Below are 23,358 nucleotides of genomic sequence, written 5' to 3'. Positions count from 1 at the left end.
TAAATGTGATGTCAAAAACGATTTTGGGGGAAATGAATGGCTTTTACATTTTTGAGAAGGAATAAATAGTGTCTGCATGCTTAAAGAAATAAATTTGACCCTTTCACAATGATGTTACTTGTGTTAACTCAGAGTAGGAAGAACATTGAGTTTCTTTGCTGTTGGTTTGTGTCATGTTTTTTGAGAATGGTTGAATTTCAGTGGTGAAATTGAATGCTTGTACATAGGACCTGTGCTGTGTTTCTTAAATGTGATGTGAAAAACGATTTTGGGGGAAATGAATGGCTTTTACATTTTTGAGAAGGAATAAATAGTGTCTGTATGATTAAAGAAATATATTTCAACCTTTCACAATATTGTCACCCGTGTTATCTTAGATTAGGAAGTAGATTGTGCAGATGAGGTGAGGCATGTCCAGAGTGACAGAGGAGGTGAGGCCTGTGTTCAAGACTGTAGTGGGAGATAGGCCTTTCCTGAAGAGCGTAGGTGGTGAGCCTGTGTCTAAGAGTGCAGTGGACTAGGCTTCATGAAGCCTATCCCCCACTGCACTCTTAGACACAGGTTTCATCTTCTTTGCACCCGTGGACAGACCTCTATTCCACTACACTCTTCAAAACAGGCCATACCTCTTCTGCACCCCTAGACAATTCTCACCTCATCTGCAACCCTGAATAGACTTCAACTAATCTGCATACTTAGACAGGCCTCAGCTTATTTACACCCTTGGACATGCGTCACCTCATCTGCACCCAGTTACCATCAATTATACTCAATACATTGAGGCCTGTCCAGAGGACACAGATGAGGTAAGGCTTGTCCAAGGGTCAGAGGAGGTCAGTCCTCTTCACTGTACTCATGGATACTGAATGCTTGTTCATAGGACCTGCACTGTGTGTCTAAAATGTTATTTAAAAAATGATTTTGGTGCAAATCAATGACTTTTAGATTTTTGAGAAGGAATAAATAGTGTCTGCATGATTAAATAAATATATTTCAACCTTTTACAATAATGTCACCTCAGATTAGGAAGTAGATTGTGCAGTTGAGGTGAGGCATGTCCAGAGGGACAGAGGAGGTGAGGTCTGTGTTCAAGACTGTAGTGGGAGAGAGGCCTTTCCTGGGGAGCATAGGTGGTGAGGCCTGTGTCTAAGAGTGCAGTGGAGTAGACTTTATGAAGCCTATCCCCCACTGCAGGCTTAGACACAGGCCTCACCTTCTTTGTACCTGTGGACAGACCTCTCCTCCACTACACTCTTCAATACAGGTCTCACCTCTTCTGCACCCCTGGAGAATCCTCACCTGATCTGTAACCCTGAATAGACTGTTTGCTTTTTGTCATTGCTTTGTTGTTTGGTAATAGTGGTCTATAATGTGCTATTTTTTTCTTTAACACAGATTGAAATCAAGATTTCAAGAGTAAGGAAAGAAGCCCTCATGGCAAAGGAGAAGGAAAGATGATAAGCGGAAAAAATCAAAAACAGCAACGGAATTACAGCACTACTCCACAACAAATACTTCAAAAAACTGGAAAAAAGCTCCTGGTAAGACAACTAAGTCTTTCTTACGGAACATATGTAGATAAAAAAAAAATGTTGGACAGCATGTAGAAAAAGAGGAGAGAGTAAATTTGAAAAGGAAGGAGAGGCCCTCAAAAAATCTTACTACTGGAGCAGGAGAGAATAATATGTAAAGGAATAGAAGGCAGAATCAGTTTAGAGACATTCGTAAACGAATGTTTCGCAATAGGGTGGTTTTAAATTTGTTAAAAAACATTAGGAAAGGTAAACAGAGAGCTGCTTTTTATAAGAAAAAGAAAAGTGTAGAGAAGATTGTTGATCAGGCTTTTAAAGTTAAGACAAAATTATTTATTTTAATAATCAATATAATTAGGACACTTAACAAGACAATTGATGTTTTCAAATCAAACAGTAGATGGAAAAGAGTAATTAATCGGACTAATTTTTGTAAAGTTTTTTCAGGAGAATGGATGCACAGTTCAAGTTGTGAGCCATTTTTTAATGAGGAGAGTTACTTCCAGGAGAATGATTTAGTACATGCAGTTGACACCAGTGGTCGAGCATATGAGGTGAAAGACGGTTGTCCGATTGAAAAAGAGAAACTTGTGCCTAGAGAACCAGAAGAGGTGTTAACTGATGAAGTTTTAGGGAGACGTACTAAGGGTCCAGTGTACACTTGGAAGTGTAGTCGTATTTGTAGTGTGCGACAGGAATCAATTGATTTGTTTTGTAATTTCTTACGTACATATAGTAAGAAAAGTCTAAAACAGAAAATGAAGTTGTTGCAAGACTTAGATCCTTGCAGAGTGGGAGAAAACACAGGTTTGCAAGGGCATTCGCTGGCTTGTCTTTCTAGAAAAGTCTGTCAGAGTGTTTTTCATCATTTTTAGGATGTTAGCAGTGCATCATACCAAAATGAGAAAATTAGTGAGAATGTTGTATTATGCAAAAAGTCCAGCACTTAAGCTTAAACAATTAAACAGTGCTCTTTTGCATGGAACTAAATTAGATGTGAAGAAGATTTGTGAAGAAATTGAGATTTCTTATTTTGGTGAAAAAGTGGACAGTGTAGAAATTGACACAGAAATTCAAGGTAATGTGGAAGACAATGTACAGATTTCAAGTACCGAAAAGTTTGACCAGGAAATTACCAGGTTTAAGGTGAAATCAAGTGAAAGGCCGAATTTTACTTGTGTGTGTTGTCGACGAACTCATTATAAGCATCAAACTAGATTAGTTGATTTATACGTAAAAAGTGAAAAGATAAATAATTATGAGTGTAAGGATTTTGCAACTTATTTGTGGGTGGAGAATTGTTTTGATTTGAGTTCTGATCAGCGTATTTGTAAATATTGTTATGATAAATTAAATCAAAACAGAATGCCTGCTAGAGTTGTTCATAATAATCTGGAGTTGGTAGACATTCCTCCTGAATTGATGGATTTAAATACATATGAGTCTATTTTGATTCAATGTGTCCATCCTTTTCAGGCTATTGTTCGCATGGAGCCTAAGATAGGGAAATTGCCTCCTTCAGATTAAAGAGAGGATTAAAGGGAAGAGTTGTTTATTTGCCACTAGATTTCAAGAAAAATATTGATACAATTGGTGTAGAGAAAGTGGAAGAGGAACCTCTGGTTATTCTAGTTAATGGGGTTCCGACAAAGAGTAAGAAAATGTGGCAAGATTTAGTGGATGTTTGGAAAGTCAAAAAGGCAACGTTGTATTTGGTCAAAAACAATGAGTACTACCACCATGTATGTGTTGAAGCAGAGGAAACAGCTGCAGATGAAGACAGTGATTGTTCAGCTGGCCAAATTGAAAAAGTTGATGTGTCTAGAAGTGAAGAAATATATGAACATTATACTGTTCATCCTTTGCATTCCAAAGAAGTGATGGGGAATGCAATTGACTTGTTTCAAATGAAAGCAACAAAAGGAAGTCCCATTAGTGTATGGGAAGAAAGTTTGGAAGCTCGTTGTTTTCCACATTTATTTCCAACAGGTCGAGGTGGACGATATGACGATCGACCACTTCAAATTCCTGCATCTGAATATCGAACTGTAAGATTATATGCTGAAGATCCAAGGTTTTGTCAATGCATTCCCTATTTGTTTCATCTAATGTATGAAAGTGACTTGTCTGGGCTTTCTTATGCAGTAAACCATATACTGAAAAGTGGAGCACATCTGCAAAATGTTTCGGCGAGGGACTTTATGGAGAAAGTGAATCTGCAAGATAATATTTTGGAATCTCATTTAATCAATCTCATGGCATGTCAGCGTGGTACAAATGAGTATTGGTACCGTCGTCATAGGGAATTGAAATGTATGCTAAGAAACTTAGGAACTCCTACATGGTTCCTCACTCTTAGCTGTGCTGAGTATGCATGGGACGACTTGCAAATGCAAATATACAAAATATAGAATTCAAAACTGCTGGAGAACTGTGTTCTTTGGATCCAGTGAATGTATGCAGATATTTCAATCATAGATTTGAAGCTATGATGTCTTTCATTACCAACAAAAAAAATCCTCCCCTTGGACAGGTTTTGGATTTCTTTTGGAGAAAGGAGTATCAAGCGAGAGGTGCTCCTCATATACATATGTTGTTGTGGATTAAAGATGCACCCAAATTTTGAACAGATTCGGATGAGACAGTGATGAGCTTCATTGAAGAGTATTCAACATGTGCTGTTCCGAAAACTACCTAAGAAAACAGTTTAAGGCAACAAGTTTTACGCTTTCAATCCCATCGTTCAGAAACAAGGACACGTTCTACACAAAATGTCGTTTCGGCTTTCCACGACCAGTGATTTCTAAAGGAAGAGTAAATAATTTGATGTCTTCTCTGCGACATACTGTGACGAGGAAATCACCAAAAAATAGTCCAAGTACATCAACGACTACAACCCAGTGATTTTGTCCATGTGGAATGCTAACATGGATATTCAATTCGTTGCTGACAACTCTATTGCTGTGGCTCGATATGTGACGTCTTACATCACAAAAAAGAAAAGACAGAACTGAAGGAAATGTGGGAGGTCATTTCACATGAAAAGAGTCTAAGCAAGAAATTATACAGTTACAGTCTGAAGATGTTGTCGCATCGAGAAATTGGAGCATATGAATGTTCTGATCGATTGTCATCAGCAAGTCTCTATGCCAAATCTAGAACCATCATTTGGATAAGTCTAGGTCTTGCTGCAACACGAAACCGAGTTTTAAAATCTGTGCAAGAGATAGAGTATTTGGCGGAGAAAGAACCAGAAAGTACAGATATTTTGAAGACAAACATGTTGGATACATACTATCCAAATAGAAGTCTTCACCTTGAGAACGCTTGTCTCTATGAAGTTCTTCAAAGCTATATTTATAAGAGGAACATCAGAGAAGATATCAATAATGGAATATATGCTGTCATTGGATGTGAAGGATGTCTAGTGAAACAGAGAAAAGGTCATTTGATTAATCATCGAAAATTGAGTTGCAAAAATCCAGACAAAAGGGAATTTTACTATTTGGCTCTTTTGCAACTCTTTAAACTATGGCGTACAGAAGAGGAACTACTTGGAGATTTTCTCTGTTACAAAGATTCTTTTAATGCAACCAAGGATACCATAGAATGTCTTGTTTTTCCAAATTATCTGCAAATGTTGAACGAAGAAATAGAGCAAGAAGCAACAATTGCTGCAGAGATTGCGAGAGACAGTTCTCAAGACAGTCAGAGTTCTACTTCATTAAGTCAGGATCCACTAGGAGGACCAATTATCCAAAATGAAGCTGCCACTGCCATGGATGAGGTGGAAAAGAGCTATGGAACAAGCTCAAGATGATGTAGTTAACTTAGAAGATTTGGTGAAACAACTAAAACTTGAGCAGAAGCAGATATATGACGAAGTCACAGAACAGATTGAACATGGATTCACTCATGAGAAAAAAGAGTGCTCATGTACATCATTTAAGCCTGTCCAACTGTACGTGAGTGGAGAAGCGGGAACTGAAAAAAGTTTTCTGATTGAAGTAATTGCAACTTATCTGCAGAAAAGGACTGAATCACCGCTATCTTGTGTTGTTACCGCTCCAACTGGGCTGGCAGCACATAATATTAAAGGGATTACTTTACATCGTTTACTGATGCTGCCAGTGGAGCATGATAACAAATTGCACTACCACAAGCTATCTGGAGATGCGTGTTCCGAAGTTTCGAGAGTCCTGAAGAAAATGAAACTTCTTATCATTGATGAAGTAAGCATGGTCTCAAATCTAATGCTTGCTTTTGTGCATTTGAGAATGCAAGAAATTCTTAGAACAGAGTATGAATTGTTATTTGGAGGGAAACACATCATTGTTTTTGGAGATCTACTGCAGTTGACTCCAGTGAAAGGACAACCAGTGTTTAAAATGGTCACGCATGAAGATACCAAGAAGTGCCTAGGAAGCATTGGAAACGTTAATATATGGTTAAATTTTAAATATGCAGAACTACTCCAAAACATGCGGCAGGCAAACGATGAAGATTATAAAAATATTCTACAAGATGTAAGAATTGGAAAAGTAAGTCAGCATGGGAAAGAAGCTTTACATGAACGAGTAATTTCAAATTTGTATCCAAATGAAAACATTCTTCCAGAGAATATTTTTAAGAAAATTAACGAGAAGAAATCTGGCATATGTTTGATGCCAACTCTGAAAGAATGTTCCATGTTCAACAACAAAATGTTAAAGTTAGAAAATGAAGAGATAGTGAAACTGGAAGCTATAGATAAAATAGAGCATATGGGAGCAGCAATTATTTTGTCTGAAAATTTGAAATCAAAATTGGATTCATTACTATATCTAAAACTGCGGGTTTTGAAAAGACTCTGAATGTGTGTTTAAATTGTCGTATTATTTTGAGAAGGAATTTAAATGTTGAAAGAGGTCTGGTAAATGGAGCAATGGGTCATGTTGTTGGTTTTGTGAATTACAAAAATAGAGATGGAATTGAAATTTTAAAAATTAAATTTGATGGCATTGACGAAATAGAACAAATGTGTCGTTGTTCAGCTAGGTTTTTGCTTGTGAAAGACTTATATGTTCGCCGAAAACAGTTTCCTATTTGTTTGGCATATGCGGTGACAATTCATAAATCTCAAGGTTTAAGTGTAGATAGTGCTTTGGTGAACATTGGAAGTTTTGTGTTTAAAGAGGGTATGGCATATGTGGCATTATCACGAGTCAGAACTTTATCAGGATTGTACTTGATTGAGTGTGATGAAACAAAGATTTGTGCTGATCTAGATTGTGTTAAAGAATACAATAGGTTAAGAAGAGATTATGCTCCACATTTGCCTCAATATCCTCTGTTTGAAAAACGTGTGGTAGGCTGAAAAAGAAGAAATGAGAATAATTGCAGTGAGGTAGTAGCAAAAAGACAAAAAGTAGATGAAACTGTAATTGTAAATAGAAAGAAAAAGGATTCTGTTGAAGATGTTGTTGGATTTCAGTTTGAAAACAGTTCTGGTGTCAACTGCTTTGCTAATGTAGTGGTTAATGTTGTTTTTTTTCTTCTAAATTTACAAGAACAGATTGTTGAAAATCGGGATCAAACATTCTGCTGTTTATTGAATTCCTTGTTTGAGAAATGTAGCAGTGATAGAGCAAAAATAGAAAGTGTTTCAGAAATTAGAAATCTTCTAGACATATGTTCTGGTCAAAATCAATTTTCACAATTATTCAGCAGGATTGTCAGGAATTTTTAATGTATATGTTTGATGTATTGGAAGATGAAGGTGTAGATATAAAAAATCTTTTTAGCCTTTCTTATCAATGGCAGTATGACTGCGACAACTGTAGTTTATCAAGTAGTACTAGAATAGACACTGAAAGATTTATATATTTGACTTTACCGGACTGCAAATCAGTGCCTTTTAATAATCTAGTTAAAGCAGCTGATCACAATATGGTGTGTACCCAATGTAAGTCTGCAATGCTGTCCACATTATTTTTACAAACTTATGCTAAATATGTCATTTTAATGTTCCAACGATGTAGACCTGATGGATGTAAATTGTCAACTTCTATCAAAAATGTTGTGGCTTCTCAGTTATCAATTTCAGGAAGAACGTTTGCAACTGTAGCTATTATTTATCGTGACGGTCCTTCAACAACATCAGGGCATTACACATGCTATTTAAAAAGTCGTAAAGGTTGGACCCACTGTAATGACACTCATTTGACTTTCAAACAACATTTGCCTTTTGACTTAAAAAATTCATACCTAGTGTTTTTAGAACCAAAATTTAAGTAAAGGTAATTGGCCTATGAAGACAGGAGCAGTTAATAAAGGTTATTTTGCTGTTTAGAATTATATTCTGAGTAAAAGTGATCAAGATAATATAAAAAATTGACTTGTCATATAGGTACTGTAAGTGGATCTCATAGTAAGTGATATCAGAATTATACAAAATGATGAACATGAGTGAGTCAGAGATGGTTTTACGAATACTTAAATATTGTGAAAATGTTGTATGAGCCTTTCTTTCAGAACGTCGGAAAAACGGTAATTTCAGAGTTTCTTAGAATTAATTTGAAAATATACTCATACATCTGACACTATTTGGCCAAAAGGAAAAGTAAAGGAATGAGTAAAGAGTCATGACTGAAAAAAAAGGAGTATATGAAAATAATGAAAATATTTCAGATGTTCTTGGAGCTTTTCTTCTAGAAAGTCGATGAAATGGATTTTTTAGTGAACAGCAGAGTACTTTCCAACGAGAAAAGGACCTTCATGATATACTATTTGGCCTAAAGGAAAAGTAAGTGAATCAAAGATTAGTGTACATTTGTCATTTGTCAGTATCTAAGTTTTTTTTTAAAACACAATCTTTTAGATTGTGTTTTTTTTTCCCGCTGTCATATGATGAGTAATTTGAACTCGCTGTTTTAAGTGAAATTCAATATATTCTGAGAACAGCAAAAATAAACTATGTAACATGTTGTACAAGTTATTCTGTACTTTGGATTGTGTAAATTAAATTGTATTCCCATTGTCTGACACTCACTTCCCTTTTTCCACCCTCTTTCAGCTTTTTCTACTCACTTATAATGTCTTTCTCTCACTCTCTGTCACCCCCATTCCTTTACTCCACTTCTTTCACAACCCCTCATTCTCATTTCAACTGTCTGCATCCCCTCTCTCCCTTGCATAACTTTTCAGCCTCTCTGCTTTACTTCCCTTTTCTGTATTTTCCTCCTTTGCTCTTTTAGTAAGTCCTCTTTACTCACTCAGCAGTATTGTCGCACTGTATCACTATAAATCACCCACTCTCCCTCGCTTATCTTTGTTTGCTCCTTTCTTTTGACCTCTTCTCTCTATTTTTCGTTCACTACCTCTATGTCCTCAGTGCCTCACTCTCCTTGTGTTATGTTCACTTGTGTTTATCTACCTTCTATCATTTCTTTTACAACAACTTCACTGCTCCTCTCTCATCGTTCTTCATCCCATTTCTTTTACTCTGGTTCCGTTACTATCCCTCATTTCCTTTCTTTCAGTGTCCTTCTCTTTACTTTCATCGCCGAATTATTTTCTCTCAGTACCACTGTTTTAGTCCTCTTCTCCTCTCTTTCCTTTTTTTGCTCCCTTACTCATTTCCTTTGCTCACTCATTGTACTCCACTTCACTCAGTTTTTCTCTTAGTCTGTCTGTCTACTAACTTCCTCACTCCTTTTCCCTCAATCCTTGTATATTATCCTCTCTCCCTTCATCCCTTCACTCTATGACTGTTCTTCACTTACTCTCAGTTATCTTCTATTTCTCATTCTTCTAAATGCATCCTTAATTAGACTATTTTCCGTCTCAGTCTTTATCTTTTAACTTACTACTGTTTCCTGATTTAGTTTTGCTAACTCACATTGTTTTAGTATCTTTCTTACCTTCAGTTCATTTCTCTCTTCTTCTCTTCCTCTCTGTCAGGGAATCTATATGCCTTACTCTTAGTAATTTGCTCTCCTTCTATTTCCTTTTCTCTCTTTTTGTCCTTCTACCTTACTTTATTTCCCTTTCTGTGTTCTTCACTCTTACTTTATTTCTAAATACACTGTTATGATTTTTAACCTCTTCATTTGTATCTTTTAATTTAAAATACATATTTTACTAATGATAACTTATTTTTTCTTCTCTCTTTCACAGATACAAAGTGTAGTAAAAAATGTAATTAAAGTTACATTTATTATATGGTAAGTGTGACTAAACAAATGTAGTTTGTGATCACCCTTTGCTTTAACCTCACTAATATTTTCTCAACCAACCTCACTCCTGTTTCTTTACTCTGCTTCCCTCACTTATTCTTATTCTCCATGTTTACTCCCCTTTCCCTATTTCCCCTCTCATATTCAACTTCTTTCAGTCCCCATTCTTTACTTCACTTACCCTCTGTTCCCTTCCTTTGCTTCCTCACTCATTCTCTTTTTCTTAATTATTTACTTCACTCCTACACACACACCTCATCCCCCTCACAACACATACACACCTCTGACATACACCCCACACACACACACCACACACACCTCACACACCCCCACACCCCCACACACTCCTCACACACACACACACACACATTCCACACACACACACATCCCACACACATACCCCCCACACCCACACACCCCTCACACATATCTCACACACCCACACCTCCACCCACACCGAAAGACCCCACACACCCACACCCACAGACACACCTTACACACCCACACCCCCACCTACACCCACTGACTCCCTATAAGTCACCCACACTGCCTTACTTACCTTTCTTTGCTGTTTCACTCAGACCCTTTCAGGCACTGTTTCCTTTACTCTCTCTGTCCTTTCTCTCTGTCACTCCCCATGTCTTATCCTAATTCAATTTGCCCCCCCTCTTTCACCCCTCTTTACTTACACTCACTGCTCTTTTCTCACCCTCCCTCACCGTTGTTCATTTATCTCAGTTCCGTCACTACCCTTCATTCCCCATTTTTTACTGTCCTTTGTTTTTCTTTCAACACCCACTCACATTCTCCCACTACCTCTACTTTAGTCTTCTTCCTCTCTCTTCCCTTCTTTCGCTCCCTTATTCATTTGACTTTTCTCACTTTCACCCTATTACACCTTCTCTGTTTTTTACTATGTAATAAACAATCCCTCTGTGTTGCTCCCTCTAGATCTCTTTCTCTTAACATTACTCTCTCTGTGTTCTTCCCTCATGCTAACTCCTTCATTAATTTTTTTTCTTTTTTTTGGGTGCGCGCCCCGGTGCGCGTACCCTAAGGAAAGAAAATTGACAGAGATTCTTTAAAAATATAGGTTTATTTTTATAAATAAAAGGTAGTTCTAAAAAGAACTGTGTTTTTATTCTTTTTGTTGTTTTATATATTTTTTATTGTTTTTTGAACATTTTTTACTTTTTTTTGGCTTTTCTGAACAGTTTTATATTTTTTTGCATTTTTTATGGGTAGAAACAAAAAACAGGGAATTGTAAATGGCTCAACTGGAGCAAAAAAAATCAGGAAAAAATTAGGTGTTTTGGGGCACTTGTGGTTATCACCAGCACAGAGGATAAGTTTTAGACTTTGCTCACCATAGCAAAGTGTCTTCCCACAAAATGTGCACACGATTTTAAAATCACCAAACTTGGGTTGAATTACAGACATTGTCTCTCTTGCCTCTGCATCCGATTGAGTGGGTTGCTTTCTTTGGGAGGTGCTGGGTGAAGATCGAGAAGGGTTCCTGGCCATTTCTCGGACCTCTGCCCTAGCATAGTTGTTGGGATGCTTCCGCTCCATATGCCGAATCATGGTATAATTACCAAATTAATATTTTCTATTAGGGTTCCCCCTTGAAAGTTCCATGCCACAGATTAGGCAAGTCACCTTTGGTGCATTGACTTTCTTTTTGCCCTCTGGAATGGAAAAAAACTCCCATACTATGTGCTCCTTTGGCCTATATGGGGTATTGTCTTCTGGGACGAATCTCCCTCTCCCCTCCTCATCCTCCTCCTCCTCTTCTTCTTCCTGACCACCAATATATTGTTGTGGTGGTCCTCTTGGTGGTGGTGGTGGTGGTGCAGATGCTCCAGCTGCTGCTGCTACTGTAGTCATTTTAAAGTAGAAAATATTAGAGACAGATCTCCAAACAGGTCTTCCTCAGTCAAATGACAAAGTCAGAATAAGGAAAAAAGGTGGGGGCTTTCATCATTTGGAAAACAAAACTGTTCTGGACCAATGAAAAGTGTTATTTTCAAGTCACATGATCCAGGCTTTCATCATTTGGAAACCAAAACTGATCTGCACCAATGAAAAGTGTTATTTTCAGATCACATGACCCGACACGCTTACGCTACGCGCCCCGGGGCGCGTAGCATAAGTGTGTCGAGACATTGCGCGATCGTATGCGCTCGCGTGCTTCCGGGTGCGCTTACGCAGTGCGTCATATGACGCATCACGTGGCTACGCGATACGTCACAATGTTGTTTTCGTTCGAGGCAATAGCGTTAACGGGACGCTCACCGGTACGTGCCCCGGGGCGCGCCGTAACACTGCGCTTACCGGTGAGCGCATCGGTACCCACCCCGGGAGCGCTCCGGGCAAATAAATAAATAAATAAATAAATAAATAAATAAATAAATAAAAAACTATTACATAATTATACAATATAAAATTCATTATAAAAAATATTACTTTTCATACCTATAGACATTTGCTATTAAAAAACCATTGAAATTCACTGAAAAAACCATAGGTTTTACACCAGTTATAGTTAGGAATTAGCATTTAAAAAACCTAATAAATTCACTGAAAAAACCATAGGTTTCACACCAGTTATAGTTAGCTGGAAGTTTTACTCGCATAAAACCATTGACATTCCCACGTTATAGTTAGTTGGACTCACTATAACTTGCGCGTGCAATGCACTGCTGATGACGTCACATATTACATCACTCATGACATGGTCAGTGACATCACTCATGACATCACTGATGACACCATCCTTGTGACAGAGTGACAGACCTCCTTTCACTGTAATGTAACCCTTGAAACAAATATTCAAAAATAGAAACTAAAATTTACAAAAAAATGGAGATAGCCATACCACTTACAACAACCAATTCAATAATTCCACCATCTATATACACATGCACTCATTCACGAACAGTTCAATATAGTCACTCATACATATACTCACTCATCATATGTAGTGATACACCTATACATCCTGTTACACACCGACAGTCATCCAAAAGTTACTCACACACATACTCACACATGCAAATAAACTATTCAACATCCATTTATTTGCATATACAGCTGTACACACACTACCACTTTACTTCTAAGGAAACTTACACATACTTACTCTCTTAAACAATCACTTATAGAAACACATCCTAATTTAAACAGGAACTCTTAGAATCCCTCACTCTCACATATACTCACTTATATCCATCAATATTCACATATACTAGATTAAAACATATGTAGTTACTGATAAAGACACTAGTGAGACAGTCATTCACTCAGTAACACACACATGTACTCACTCATCCACCCATACAGTCCTGCACATATGCTGTCTTCAAAACACATACAAACAGAGAGTCAGTCATTCATGCATCTATGTGCTAAGTAATACCCCCAGAAAGGTTGGGATCGCTTCCGGGTAAAGATGCCATGTGGTGTGTGAGTTGGTAAAGCAGCGGCAAAGTAAAAGGACCCAAGACAGCAACCATCACGTCGGATGTTTTAAGCAGTTAACCTTCCTTGTGCCTTCAGACACTGCTCGCGGTACCCGCTTCGCGGGTCCCGCTTTGTGAGGGAGACTCGGAGACTCTGTGACATCGACCCCAGGATTGTGGGAGAGGACTTGTGAACGCTGCGCCCGTGGTGGTAGCTGTGGGCGTTTTGGAATCCGCAGGGCTGCGAGCGAGAGCGGGCACAGGACTACTAGTCCCAGGAGCGCCCGCCAGCCTCATTGTCAACAGCTGAGCCGCTCTCCCTGCAGGCTCCTCCCTTCTCACACTCACTCCTTAAAGGTAACAGACTAGTCCCGCTGCGCGGGAGCGCGCGGGAGAAGCCCGGGACAAGGGCGGGACCGTCTGTGGCCGTCCGGGGCCGGAGGAGGCCGGGCTGGGCCACCCCCTGATTTTGACTCCTGATTGATACTAAACGGATATAATATTCCTTAGTACATTGCTGTGCTATACAAGTGCTCACCAGCAAGTGTTGTAAAAGGGCTGATAATCGTAAGGAATGTCGGAACTCCCAAGTAGCACCGCCTTGATGACACCACCAGGCGATGCCGGGCCAACAGTTATTGGTCCCTTGGATAAATTTTTTAACCGCCCGCTTCACTTGATTGACAAAGAAATATCGCTTGCCGAGAGGCGTGCAGAGCGGAGACTATCTATCGAACTGCTTAAAAATCCTGTGGAAAAGCGCTCTGCCCAAATCTACCCTGCATTAGTAACACCTCTGTCATCACTAAACTTGCCTGACATATCCGACTTAGTTTATGATGCCATTACCAATAAGGAGACTCAGGGTATTGTGGGCAATTTGATTCCTTCTTGTGTGAGTCATTCAGAGTCTATAACTTGTACAGCAGAATTATGTACCCAGGTTCCATTGATCCACCCTAAAACAGGTTCTAAAAGAAAAAGTAATACTGTATCCAGAAAATGTTTCCCAGTAAAGCCACCTTACAAACTTAGAAAAGTTAATAAAAGTGTGTATCCCAGTAAGGTTGTCACCGAATTAAGCCGTGGTAGGGAAATTATGCAAGAGGGGGTTGTTGCGTTACCAGATAGCCCAGATCTTAGCTCTATCATTCCTTCAGTCACGGGGTTGGTAACGGCTGATAAACCGCCATCCCTAAGCAGCCTGTTACCTGACTTAGAAAGGTTGTTACGGTCAATATTGCTCCCACTAGAGGATCGTATCAGTGAGCTCTCTGACCGTTTAGATCATTTCGAGCAGGTAACTTTAGATAATTTTTTTTCTACAAAGGCATTGATAAAAGCTCAGGCTAGGCTGGATGAAATCAGCAAGTGCCAGAACACTACCCAAGTTGCACCACAAGCTAAGGGACAAAGGCAACAACCCAACTCTCTATTACCAGCAAAGAATGATGGTGCGGCAGTGAAGAGACCTCTCAAACCCCCCAACTCAGCATCACTGGGTCTGGTCCCAAATCCTCCCATTACTGTAGCCCCTGTCCACATTGCGGCGCAACAACCGCCGCTTAGTTCAAACTTTTCGGTCCCTGGAGTAGCAGGGGGTGTTGTGGGTACTAGAAAGGGTACTGCTTTATCATGTGCTATACCATCTGCTCCACCCACTGGTAATCAACCTTCAGTAAATAAACCTATACCCCGCCCTGTGCCTATTGTTTCCGGACCGCCCGTACCACCCCCGATAAAGCCACCTCACAAGAAACCCCCCATGAACCTCACCCCAGACTCCTTCCCCTTCGTAGCAGTCCTAATAAATGTCCCACCACTCCAACCGGGACAGAGAGAAACCTTCCAGATGCTGAAAAACAAAGCTATGCACTGGCTAAGGGTGAATCGGCCTCTACCAGGGGAAGTTGATGGCCTCATTTTGGGGGTAAGGTGAATAGATTGGATAGGCTCTACCACCAAAAGCCTGGGGGGGGACTGTATTGTGGTTAATTTTCAAGACCCAAGGGTGGTAGGATGGTTAACAAGACAGGGTTGGTGCACAACTAAAGGAGGAATTGGTATAGTTGACCTCACTTTTTTTTACCCACGTCCCACTAGTGTTTCGACTTGTCTGTTTAACGAGCAAAATTGCCCCTCAAGTTGTCTGTGGCCAGGGACTGTTACAACAGTTCCACCGCCTCAGTACTATAACCATACTACTGGCCCGATCTATAATCCTTCGGGTGGCTGGCAAGACCTAGGGAGGGGATGGTGACAAACCCTTGATAACCTGAAAATTAGTAGGGGTAGAATTAACAGCGTGGTTAGAAAATCTAATACTAGAAGCACTAGATCTGTATTACGAAACGACCTACTCCCTACCCCAGGGGAGCAGGTCGCCCCTGGCGATATATGGGAAATAGGGGAGGCGATGGTCCAAATTGAGCCTACCGTTGCCTGTCCTCCTCGGAGGATCACAGACATGGTGGGCCCTGTTGAGCCCGGTAGCATTTCGGCTGTGGCGGACCCACTTGTCAGGGTTCTCAGCTGAAATGTGGCCGGTTTGGACAGGAAACTGGCCCTGCCCGACTGGAACGCTCTTGTGGAGGACTACTCCATATGCCTGTTCCAGGAAACCTGGTGTAGGGAGCCCTCTCACAAGGTGGGATATTCATCCCACCATATACCGGCTGTACAATTATTGACTGGTAGGGGTCGCCCCTCGGGAGGCCTCCTTGTTTGGGTAGCCTCCTCACTTAATTGTAGGGTGGAGGAGCATGATACCCAATGCCCGGACCTCCTCAATATCACCCTGAAAAATCCCAAGGGTCAAGTTATTCTAAATATTTTTAACATTTATGCCCGAGGTATGAAGGGGGGTAGAGAATCCCCCACTATAGCCCGCCTGGAGGCCCTGCTCCGATCCTCTCCACATAAGCACCGCACCTTGGTTGCAGGCGACTTCAACTGTACCTTCGAGCCTCTTGGCCCTGAAGTTTCTCAGGACCAAGAGGTCGATGATAATAGGTGGGGGATACCAGCCCTAGAGCTCAGCCCAATCAAAAAATGGACGGAAGTGGTGCTTCAGGTTAATTCCCTAACAATGGAGTTTGACCTGCGGGCCCTTAATGGCAGGACTAGTTCTGATAAAAATGAAGCCCACACATATAATAGGCCTGCGCATACGTCAAGAATTGATTACTTTCTCCTCGACATCCACCTATGGAGTATGGTGAAGGATATGGTTATCATACCCTCTGTAGAGAGCGACCACAACATTCTCTCGCTTACCCTGACCCATAGGTGGCTAGACGGTATAGGGAGCAGAACTATTTGTTCCCCCGCCTCGGATATGTCATCAGTATCTAATTGCGGTCGACGGCTAAAGTGGGCTAAGCTGTCGCTTTCAGTGGAGAAAATATATTCTATAACCCAGCTTTTAGCTGCTGGCCTAGAAAATCTTGACTCGCTGGGGGGCGGGCTGGTGGATGTGCCTGCTAGGTTTTGCAACTTAACTCAGGCTCTTAGTGATCTTTTTATTGTCCCATGTAGCGCCAATGGGAAAAAATCTGGTCCCCGAGCCAGACAAGGTTGGTTTAATCGTAAGTGCAGAGAGGCAAAGATCCTGCTTGTTGATGCAGTTAAATCTAAATCACAAATCATGATTAGGGAGGCCAGAAGGTTATACTCTCACGGCCCAAAAAACGCTAAGAAAGAATGGGAGGATAACTTTTGGCAGGATCTTTTGGCTGCCAGTCGAGGGAGAGATGCCAAAGGACTTTGGGACCTGGTGGGCAGTAGGAATCGTCCTGATGACACCTTGAGGACTTGTACTATCACTGCCAAGGCGTGGTTTGACAATTTTTTGGCGCTCTATTCTGCCATAGAAGGCATGCTTTATGACCCCTTTATCCTTCCCCCCTATACTCTGGACAGAGATACGGATCTTTTCTCTGCACGGGAGGTCACGAACCTGATTAAAACTCTTATACCACTAAAAGCAGCTGGCCCGGATGGGTTACCAGGGGACCTTCTTCGAGCATATCCAGATGAATGGGGGGTGTTGATCTCTGCACTTCTAAATGCCATTATTGAGGGAGTATCCGTGCCAGAGACCTGGAAAGGGGCAGAGGTAGTCCCAATTTTTAAAAAGGGTAGCCGGGATTTACCAGGAAACTATAGGCCAATAAGCCTTTTAGACTCTACCCAGAAGGTTGCGGGAAAAACAATTCTGGGTAGGATTCTTTCATGGGTGGATGATAACCACATATTGTCTGATATGCAAGCTGGGTTTCGCTCAGGCATAGGAACAATCGAGCAAGTCTTTAGACTCTTGCTACTCTACTGGAAGGTGGTGGAGCTGGGCAAAGGCAGTCTTTATTTGGCCTTTATAGACCTGAAGACTGCCTTTGACCTGGTTCCTAGGGAGGAACTCTGGAGGGTGTTGTTCGGTCTTGGGATGCCCCCTTACATCTTAAACCTCCTTATGAAATTGCATAATGCCAACTATGCACAGGTTAGATGGGGTTTGAATGGGGAAAAGACTGATAAGATCCGGGTTGCGAGGGGTGTCCGGCAGGGCTGCGTTTTAGCTCCCACCCTATTCTCTCTTTATGTGAATGGGGTGGTAGAGCATCTGCTTGAAGAACCAGCAGACGCCCCCACTCTGGGTGGTAGTAAGATCCCAACTCTGTTGTTTGCTGACGACACCCTTCTTATCTCGAAAACCCCCCAAGGCCTCCTGAAGCTCCTGAACCGGTTTCAGGATTTTTGTGCAAATAGAGGACTTGTCATAAATGTGGACAAAACAAAGTACCTTATCATGCACCCCCCTCACAAACTTGGCAGCCCTCCTATTCTGAATTCTATCCCTCTTGAAAGAGTATCAGAATTTGATTACTTGGGAATTCGTGTGAGTGATGTTATGAACTGGTCTCCGCACATCAACAAAATGACTGTGGGCCACAAAAGGGTGGGGGGAGCCTTGTTAAAGGAGTACAACAACTCATCAAAACACTTTGTAGCTCCGATAATTGATATTTACAAAGCTCGAGCAGTATCCGCATCACTCTACGGAGCTGAGTTATGGGGTCAGGGTAATATGGAGTCTCTGTCTAAGGCAGAGAATAAATTTATTAAGGACCTCCTGGCAATCCCGATGAGTACCCCGACAGTTCCGGTGCTCATGGACGCGGGCTGTAAATCAATCAAGGACCTGGCCCGCCTCCGGCCTCTCTTACTGTGGGCTCGCCTGTGGAGGGTCCCGGAATTAAAATCTTATGCAGATGGGCTGGTAGAGGTAATGCATTCCGATGGCTGGCAGAAAATTAAATGGCTTAGGGACATTAAACACCTGCTTGGGGACCTGGGATTGGGTTCCTGTTGGTCTACCCACTCAGCTCCCCCGAAGGAGACCCTGAAAAAAATATATTGGGAATGGGTTTCCTCAAAGCTCATCAGCAATCAGCATCACTGCAATTCCACCGCAGCTTATTTAAGACTAAAAGATGTTGTTGCATTTGAACCCTTTCTGGACATTATTACCATCCCCATGGATCGGGCTCTTTATATTAAATTCAGACTAGGGACTCTACCCCTAGCCGATCTTCTTTCCAGATGGAATTCGTATAAGCAGGTATCACGTAACTGTGCCCTATGTATTGATAGACCCGAAACTGTGGCACACTTCCTGTTTGAATGCCCGGATTATGTGCGCCCCAGATCCCACTGGCTTAAACCACTCTGCAGAGTGTTGGGTACTCGCCAGTATTCGGTGGCCCTACGGATTTTATCAACTGATACAGATCCTCCCATTGTTTGCGCTCTTTCTAAATTTTTAAAATGGGCCTGGTTGATTCGCTTAAAAAGACTGTCTATATCGATTTAATTCTTTTTTATACTAATTTATTCTGATCAATTGCTATTTTTACTTGTTGATTTTAATATACAGTCTATGTCATATGATGTGCTGTTTTATATATTTCTGTGTAATGCTTTTATGATATATGCATATCGAAATAAAGCAATCAACAACAACGTAATACCCCCACCAAACCATACAAACACTCATACTGATACTAATAAAAACATCTAATAACCCATATACATACACATGTAGCTACTCACCAACCCATGCAGCCACTTATACACAAAGAGAAACACTAATACATATATTTAAATATTTAAACATTACTCACTAATATTTATTTTTTAGAAAGACACACATTCACTGGATGGTGTCATCAGTGATGTCATGAGTGATGTCACTGACCATGTCATGAGTGATGTAATATGTGACTTCATCAGCAGTGCATTGCACGCGCAAGTTATAGTGAGTCCAACTAACTATAAAGTGGGAATTTCAATGGTTTTATGCGAGTAAAACTTCCAGCTAACTATAACTGGTGTGAAACCTATGTTTTTTTCAGTGAATTTAATAGGTTTTTTAAATGCTAATTCCTAATTATAACTGGTGTAAAACCTATGTTTTTTTCAGTGAATATATATATATATATATATATATATATATATATATATATATATATATATATATAAGCACCAGTCCCGATCCCCAGTTCCGAAACAGGTGCCGACTCCGTGGATAATTAAACACCAAAACTTTAATTCAAAAGGCGGCCCTCACACGTTTTGTTGGACATACCACCTTGCTCGCATGATATATGTATATATAGACTGGTTATCATAGTTAATAAAAAAAATAGCAAACTATGTTGGAAATTAAAATTTATATTTTATAATAGTTTTAGATTATATTTATATATGTCTATATAAACATACACACATACATTTATATGTGTCTTTTTGTTTAAGTAAGGATATATTTATATATATTTAAATAATTGTTTCATATATTTAATTTACATTATATTTATGTCATATGTTAAAATATTTCGAATGTACTATTTTTAACAATGTCTATATATTAAAAAATGATATTTGTGTATATATTTTGTCGGTATTAGTGTGAAACGATATTTTTTCACTTAACCTTTATATGTATAGGAAAGCAATATTTTTCACACTGTATTTCTCTATCAAAATATTTATGGTTTAGATATTATGTCAGTGAACCGCCAATACTTGGAGACGTAATAAAAAAATAGAGGGACCTCAGAAGTCAAAAAAACATTCAGTTGGCCAGACTAGTGCCTCTCCCAAACAAAGAATTAAATCCCGGGTTGAAGTCACTTGAACTTAAAATCAAATGTAGATTTTGCAACTTTAAAACAGAATCTTTGCTACATTTGATTTGCTGCTGCCCCTGCATGTTACAGTCCTGTCAGAAGCTTTTAAAGCCAATGTGGTTACGCAATGGGGCCCAGACAGTGAAAGAAGCAGCTTTGGTATTATTTTCTTGCACCCTACCATCAGATTTGGCTAGATTTGGGAGATATATGGATGAGTTGCGCCTTAGATTTATGAAGAAGATGGTCACGGAAACTCCGAAGGAGTCTCGACCTGCAATAAGTCAGTCTTTAGAAAATAGTCTTGTTGACTGGACTAAAGGCACACTTTAAAAGATACATCAAATTCTGTCCTAAGGCTGTATAGATAACCTTTCGCCTTTTAAATGTAAATAGTATATTACTTTTTAGAATTGAAATTAGATAATGCCCAAAGTGAACTCTTTTTGATGTATGGACCTTAAGCAATTCAAGTTTTTGTTTAAAAAAAAAATGTGTACACATGTAAGCTACATTGTAAATGGTTTTAAGTAACTGCAATAAATAAAATATTCATTCACTGTCACTGGACCTCCAAAGTACACATTTAGTGGTCATCAGAAGACATCTAACAGAAAAAAACTGTATTGTACAGGAAAGACAAATGAAATGTAAGACTAATCTTATTTAGCTCAGAAAACTACTATAGCAATTGTTTACTCAAATGGTTTAATGATAAAGGGCCATATGTATCAAGCCTTTGGTGATTCGCAAAGGCCGAAATTCGCAGAATTTCGGCCTTTGCGAATCGCAAACGGCCTTTTTGCATGTTTTGGGATGTATGAAACATTCCCAAAATAAGGAATTGCAAACTTGTGCGATTCCTTATTTTTCCATAGCATTTAGGGAATCGCAATTTTGCGATTCCTTAAATGCTATGTATGTAGCATTTTTGGCTTGCGAATTTTGATTAAGGATTCGCAATTTACCAACAACTTGTAGTTGATGGTAACTTGCGAATTCTTCTAAAAATGCACAAATTGGCATTTTTAAAGGTGGCATGTGATGCACATACATGCCCATAGGGCATGTATGTGCGCCATATGCACACACATGTTCTTTTCAGGGGTGCAGCAGGGTGTCTTTGAGACACCCCTGCAACCTGCAATAATTCTCAAATTGCGATTAGCAAATTGCGAATTTGCAATTTGAGAATTATTTTGCATTCATTCCTATGGGCCTCCTGGCCCATAGGAATGCATTGGAAAATATTCCTTAATTGCAAATTCGCAAAATGCGAATTCGCAAATAAGGAAGCTTAAGGAATCGCAAAGAAAAAGCAATTTTTTTCATACATACCATTTTGCAATTCCTAAATAGTGATTCCTTAAAATTCGCTATTTTGGAAATGCAAAATAGTTTGATGATACATATGGCCCAAAGTATTTTTGTATTGTGCTGGGTCGCTGGAGATGACCTAGCATCCGTTTAAATTTGAGGCTTCTACTCTCATGGCAAAATGAAATCTTTTGAGAATGTTATGAGGGTTATAGCAAAAGAAAGCTGTCATGACATTGCAGGTAAGTGTTATTTTAGGTCTTCTTCCAACTGTCTTGAACAATTATGTATCCATTTATTACTTTTCTGTAAAGGCTAAAACATTTTGAAAATGCTCCCAGATTTCTATCTCTCAAAATGGAATGTAGATATTGGCAGCACACATGCAGTAATAATAGATTGGCAGTATAAAGTTCTTCTGTTTTGCACATTTAGCTGCAAATGTACTATTTTATCCTAATTTGCCTGTGATTTTGTTTTTCCAAACAGCTTGAAAAGTCTAAACATCAAAATCTGGAGGAAAACGTAGCCTGGGTAAGCTCTGTTGCTGTATTTTCTTGCTGAATAAAACAGGAACTCCACAGAATGTGTTGCTACCCAAAGAGAATGGCCCCAGCTTCTAAACTTTAAAGTTGTAAAAAGAGAAATTCTGGATGTTAAATGTGATGTTGCATCCAAGCGGTCAGTCTGGCTTGCATCCTCTTCACCTCGTGGTCTGTGCTTGAAGCAGACGATTTAGGCATGGATGTGAATGAAAATTAATGCATTTGAGTATCTCAATACTGTTGCCTCTTTTTCCTCATGAGTTGAATTAAAACCAGGAGTGGCGTTAATCCCCTAAGGATTTTGCTGCTCCTCAGACATACCTGGTCAATAATTAAATTGGATATTCAATAACATTCGGAATTGAATGTAAAGAACATTATGTGTTTCAATGAACACGAGACAAATATTAATATGAACCCATGAAAGTTTGTCAAAGGATTACATAATAACAGAAGTCAAATCAAATGGATAGGAGTCAGCCAATGATTCGTTTAAATCAAATAATAGCATAAAGCTCAGAATAAAATGCAAAATAAAGGATAGGCAAACACATTATTGTTAAACTCCATAGAAATAAATCAAATGTCAGACTGAAATGGGAGTCGCCTCCTAAATGTTATTGAAGAATGAGCCCAGCACCCTTAGGAAGTGGCTTCTTTAATAATCCAAAATACAAAGAAATCCATAAATGAATACAATTATTTAAAATCATGCAGTGAACCAATCAGGTTAAAGGAAGAACGATCCACTTTCTAATAATACATTATTCAGCTTTGCCCCACAGATTTGCATAATGTTGTTCCCAACCGTGGTGCTCTTGAGATGCCACAATATTTAGGACAGATTTCCATTACTTAATATATAAGGACAAGTCCTAACTAGAATCCTATCATGGCTCCAACTGGTAAGGCCACGGAGGCTTTCATTGTACTATCACAGCATTCTAAGATTGTCTGTAAATTAACCATCATGTTGTCCATGGAAAAGAAACATTGGGGCATATTCACTAGGATTTATCTCTGAATTATCCCCACTTTAACGCATCAAAAGTGGTGATAGAATTAACACCCCATTCACAAGCTGGTGCAAACTGCAG

At 39.6% G+C, this 23,358-nt stretch overlaps 1 protein-coding gene across 5 annotated transcripts in view; it reads left to right on the top strand.

Annotated features, from left to right (window-relative positions):
• Window positions 1-23,358, top strand: part of LOC144773006 (uncharacterized) — a 2,495,654-nt gene that overhangs the window by 1,142,556 nt on the left and 1,329,740 nt on the right. For all 5 annotated transcript variants that reach the window (XR_013599895.1, XM_078657750.1, XM_078657753.1 and 2 more), the window contains exon 7: window positions 22,206-22,250. Coding sequence is in view for 4 of the 5 variants with exons in the window: in XM_078657750.1 (XP_078513876.1) it covers window positions 22,206-22,250 (45 nt within the window). In the remaining variant the exon portion in view is untranslated. The remainder of the gene's footprint in view (window positions 1-22,205; window positions 22,251-23,358) is intronic.

Source organism: Lissotriton helveticus, chromosome 8, assembly GCF_964261635.1.
Source record: "Lissotriton helveticus chromosome 8, aLisHel1.1, whole genome shotgun sequence".
NCBI classification, from domain to species: Eukaryota; Metazoa; Chordata; class Amphibia; order Caudata; family Salamandridae; genus Lissotriton; species Lissotriton helveticus.
The sequence above is the reverse complement of the archived record's forward strand: the minus strand, read 5'-3'. Positions and strand labels throughout refer to the sequence as shown.